The sequence below is a fragment of the Charadrius vociferus genome, unplaced genomic scaffold (genome assembly GCF_000708025.1).
Source record: "Charadrius vociferus isolate BGI_N301 unplaced genomic scaffold, ASM70802v2 scaffold755, whole genome shotgun sequence".
NCBI lineage: Eukaryota > Metazoa > Chordata > Aves > Charadriiformes > Charadriidae > Charadrius > Charadrius vociferus.
The window spans coordinates 191,360-196,866 of NW_009648446.1; the positions used below are offsets into that span (position 1 = coordinate 191,360).

Sequence of the window (5,507 nt, forward strand, 5' to 3'; positions counted from 1 at the left end):
TGCTGAAAAGAACTTGAGCCATAGTTTCATGGTCCTGAGAAACCTGTATATTTTCAAAAATATAAAAGAAGTTTACCACCATTTAAAGTAGCCAGCGACAACCCAATAAGCTGCTCTAACATAGTAACTTAGTATATGAAAGTATGCTTTCCTACCTGTATGGTGATGAGTTTGTTTTAGAAATTTAGCTAACAATGGCCTTAAAACCCACAAATTTCCTTTAGAAGGGGGCACAAATAGATTAAGACTACTTAAAGCTACAAGAATAAGGTCTATAGACAACTAAAGAGAGGTACTTAGTTATTAAAATAGAGCATTCATGAGCATCAACATCTAATTCTCACCAACTTTGAGAACTTTTTACTTAAATGCTTATTAATTTTGAGAACTTCAACAATTTAGACACGTCATTACATGTATTATTCTGAACTTTGACAGAAAAGGTTGATTTCTGAAAAATCTTGTTCTTGGAATGAAGTTTAGGTATTTTATTAAAATCTTGGATTAGAATGAACACTGCACAGCCACCCACATCTCTCAAACCAGTTAAATAGTCATCTGTGGCCAGTGATTTGGTCTTTAACTTCTCAGAGGATGAATCTTCCCCAGTCTTTGTTTTCTTACTCTCCTTTCTCCAACCTCTTTATTCTAGCTATTCTGCTGCTCCTTCCTTGAAACCGTAAGGTTCAATGGAGTGCAAGATACTGCTATTGAAAATGGTCCTGTCCTACCTCACCAGCTTATTCCCATCCATACACTAACACCTTCACACTTCCATAAACACGCACACGGCCATGTGTCACACCACATCACAAAACCTAATGGGGTCAAAACAACGTCTTCCTTTGGTGCTGGTAGAATTTTAACCCAAACTAGCCTGGCAGATCAAGGCTTCTGTGCTGACACAAACACAGGAAAAACTAGCAGAACTACTACCGTTGGCAACTGTATCACTGTAAACTGACAGATAAAGACCATAAAACACAAGACCTGGGTCAATCTATACGTTAAGAAAATTAACCTCTTTGAAAACTTTCACAGCTAATCACACAAAGAAACTACCAGGAATACTTTTCTTTTAAACTAAAGTTTCTTTAAACTCTACTTACCTCTGAAAAAAATCCACTATATTTGGATGAGGGGCCTTCTGTTTGAGATGAGCCAGAGTCACTAGAATTCAGCAAGTGTGTACGACTGTCATGCAGTTTTGCTGGCAGATTCCCTGCACAAGCCAGTTCATTTTCTTTATTTGCCATGTCACAGCCCCTAAATTTAGGGAGCTGTTTCTTTCTGTAACAAGGCTTTGGGCTATAACAATGAACTCTTCTTTTACAATATACTACTTTGAAGAGAGAGAGGGGACTGGTCACCGTTTTTCCAACTGTTATTCTGCAATAATAAAGTAGTATTTTAGTGAAGGTTACTCTAAACCTAAGCAATACTTTGTTTTATCAAGTTAAAATATATCATTATGAATTCAGCAGTCAACTTGCAGGTTACTTAAAACATTTTATCCCCAAGATATACCTTCATGACATTTGAGTTACCAGATGTAAAAGCTACCACCAGTATTTTTCTACTTCTTTTATTAATGCAGAGACTCTTTATTATGGAAGTGGACATAAGAACCAAGTATTATCAGTAAAATTAAGATCTATCTTCCATTTGTGTCTGCTTGGGTGTTATAATAGATTTAAACTGTTTCCTCCTCCCTGCCTCCTTCTCACTTGAAACTCAAGACTCTACACAGCACAGCCCTCCTACCTGTTTGTGTATGAAGCCAGCTGTTTTGGAGATTTCTTACCCTGGGAGAAAGGGAATAGAGAATAAAAAAGCTTTATTACTAAAAAGGCTCAAACACTCTCACAGTTTGTCAAAAAAGAAGTGCTGCTTTACCATGGCCTAAATTTACCACAGATTCCCTCCCTTTACCCACTCCTCCTTTTCTGCAATTAAAGCACAGCTACGTTAACCTTCCTATAATCTTCAAGTCTTTCACAGTGACCTATAGAAGGACTAGCTCTGCCACAGCTGTCCTTGGAGCACCGCAGTCAGCTGCAGGCTTGGGGTATCTTTGGCAAGAGACGGGATTGTGACATCAGAGACAGATTCTTTAGTTAATAGCAAACTAAAAACTGTAACTAATATAAAAAACCTACTGGAATCTGATGGGAAAATTGCATTACTTGTCTCAAACATATATTTAAAGGCCCATACTGCAGCACATGCTAGTATTGGGAAGGAAGACAGAACATCACCCCACCAAAGCACAACAACAACAAATTAAATAAATCAAGAGTGCTGTAGACAACAGCAGCTTGATTATCCTGAACTTATACATATGAAACAGATTAGCACTCTGACGCCAAGCAGGCTGCATAAAACAGTGATATCCCAAAGGAATCACAAAATTCATTCAAGGTTGTGCCACACAGATTAGCAAAACCTTTGAAAATTAAGTAACACAACTTGAAGATGAGTTTCAAAAGACTTTTTTATACAGTAATCTCCAATGTTTTAAAGCTTCATCTAATGAAGATGAGTTGAATTGTGATGTTCTGGTCTACTTTTTTCATTAGTAAACAAATTATTAAAAATAAAAAAAAGCACTAAGATGCTCAAGCTAGAAATATGTATTATCATATAAACACGTACTACGCTCATATAGTGCGGGCATTCCAACATGAAAATTTATACTACTGTTAACATTTACATTGGGCACATCAAGACAATGCTATGACCTTTTTTTGGTAACACTGAGTCATAAAATCATGTGGGTTTTAATACATAATTTCAATAAACAAATGGACACAGAGAATATTGGCATCTTCCCCACTGTCTGAAGTGATCTTGCAGTAAGTTTACCTCCCTAGTACTTCCTCCATACTCCACTGCCTTACTCACTCTTCAGCCAGGAACACAGGTAAGAGGTTATGGAAAATGTTTCTGACTAGCAAGAATCCAGTGAAAGTACACATTACTAGACAATATGATAGATCAAGCTGTATGGTAACAAAGTGACAGGTCGGTTTCAATGCAGGTATTTCACCTACCCCAACTTCTCACTTGTGCCATGTAGCCCTCTTGGCAAGAGAGAACTTTTGCATGACACAATTCCTCTACTGAAAACAGTTCTTGGTTAGACTGCAGAAAAGCAGGCACGAGTAAAACCATATCAGTACCTACTGCTCACGTGGATGATACGATGCACATATGTGCATAGTCACTGCCTGTGCCTATTATAATGCATAGTTTTCATAACATAACCTCCGGTCAAGCTAAAGTTCTATTGCATATCTAAACATGAAATGGTCAGTAATGCTGTGTTTCTAGTTTTAGACTATCAACTTGTTTGAATGTTTACTTCAGTTTCATCAGAAAAAAGCCCCAAACAAACAACTTACCTCCTTCATGATCTTTTTAGTGGAAGAAGAGATTCTTTTTCTGGGGAGATCAATGGGACAACCTTCAATATGCAATACTTTCTGTTTTCTAACATTGTGGGCTTCAGATGCCATAATCTCTCAAATCCCTGTTTTCAAGGAAGAGATATTTAGTTACATTTTCTAAAACATTGTCAACTTTCTGGCAAAACCAATTAAAACAGTTCAACTATTCACAAGGTGTTTCATCATATAAATAATCCAAGACAACACCCTTTAGCAAATGTTAACTAGAGGCCTTATCATTAGTAACATGTTCATAAGCTCTTCAGAATTCCTATTTAGCTTTCTAAAAAAAGGAAACAAAAACCAAGTCTCCTCCAAAGAAACAGAGGCAGAGATCTTGTTGTCAGACCAGCTTAGTACACCTGCATTCCCCTCAATGGCAAAACTATGCTGCCAACACGAGTGCCCCAGTCTCTCCCCTCCACCTTTAGTACCAACAGTCCTATCCTTTTTCCTCTGTGTAGGAGATTTACCCCACATTAAGAACTTCAGTATTTAAAACACTAAGACACTGCTCATTGAAAAAAAAAATCAGATGGGAAACAGCTTATTAGCCACAGAAGATCTTTCAATGCAGTAACTAAAGGCCACCAAATAAAACAAACAGGTAGCAGGCTGAAAACAAAGTATGAGGTGTATTCTCCACATAATGCATATTAAAATCCATTTTGTAAGATACAGTGGAAGCAAAAAAAAAAAAAATCTTCAAATGCTTCAGTTTCCTTTAGAACAGGATCAGTACTGAAGAATCTCATTTGAGATATGTCTCTGTCTCTCTCTCAAAAAAGGAAGACTGACTGACAGAAACCCCTTACCCTGTAAGATGGGAACATGGAGCTGTCAGACAACAACTTCAGCAAGCATTGCAAGTGACAACATTATTTAGGGCACGACCTTTAACAGTTGGTGGTCTACACTTTTCCAGACACAAGGCTGGCTTAAGACTCGTTCATTAACTTGACTCTTTAACTTCCCCTGCATACTACGGGATGGTGACATAATAGTTATCACCCTGTGAGCTCTTCACACTTCCAAGGCTTCCAGCCACCAGGTTTATAAATAAATAGTAAAAAAGTATTTTCCCCTGAAATTTAGAAGAAACCATAAGAACAACAAATTTCTTCTCTGCTTATCAGAGCAGTTGAAACCACTATTTGGACCCAAAATAGCTGTATGTTAAAATTTGAACTTGAAGCACAAACCAAAACACAAACAACTGAACTTTTGAAGAAAAGCCCAACTCAACAACCCTAAAAATCCAAAAAAATCCAGCCTTATAGTCAGGCTAATGATGAAGGTGGAAAGCTAGGAGGACTTGGAAAAACCTCGATTTATTTTTTTTGCATCCCTGTTTGAGAATGTGGCTGAGGGGAAGGCAATAAACTCCAGAAGAATTGGGAAGAGCACCTGTAACCACCAGAGCTGAACCCTGCAGAATCATCCCATCAGATGCTAAAAAAATATCCATAATCTCTTGTTCCTAAAACATCACTTTTGCAACTACTCCTGTGACACACTGACAGCTTACAACTTAGAAAAGTGACCTCTCCTTACTTGCTTGTTTTAGAAATGATCTCAACCCACCCTCCTCTTTCATGCTAGGCAGTAAGTGAGAATCTGATCTCCAACTTATACAACAGCACTGTTAAACTAGAGTGTTTTTTACTTAATAGAAGTGTAAAATAACAGAAGGCTAGGAAGAAATGTCTTACCACGGAAACTCAATTAGCATATCAGTGTTTAATATTGGGATCTAAAGAGCTTAAGGTAACATCTCAAAATACCTGAACTGTGAGGAGGTTATCCTGGGGGGAAAGAAGTTCCCTACAAAGAGTTAAACATGTCTAAAAGAAAAATGAAGATAATTACATGCTTTGACAAATTTGATATAAGAACATAATGCCCCTAGCCTCCCAGCTGAAATGGGGAAAAGACAACAAAACTATCAATTATTTCTTTAAAGACTGGGAACAGAAACCCAAAGGCCAATAGATGATCAGATACAAAGGAACATCTGATGAAGTGAAGCAAAATCCTTATGTCTGTGTTCAGTCCTAC

General features: G+C 37.5%; 1 protein-coding gene across 1 annotated transcript in view; it reads right to left on the bottom strand.

Moving 5' to 3' along the window:
• Positions 1-3,532, bottom strand: part of KATNBL1 (katanin p80 subunit B-like 1) — a 7,204-nt gene extending 3,672 nt beyond the window's left edge. The window contains 4 exon segments of the mRNA XM_009885548.1: positions 1-43; positions 1,110-1,389; positions 1,765-1,805; positions 3,405-3,532. The exon segment at positions 1-43 is cut by the window's left edge and continues 11 nt beyond it. Coding sequence (XP_009883850.1) covers positions 1-43; positions 1,110-1,389; positions 1,765-1,805; positions 3,405-3,518 — 478 coding nt within the window. The 5' untranslated portion in view covers positions 3,519-3,532.
• Positions 3,533-5,507: the final 1,975 nt, after the last annotated feature.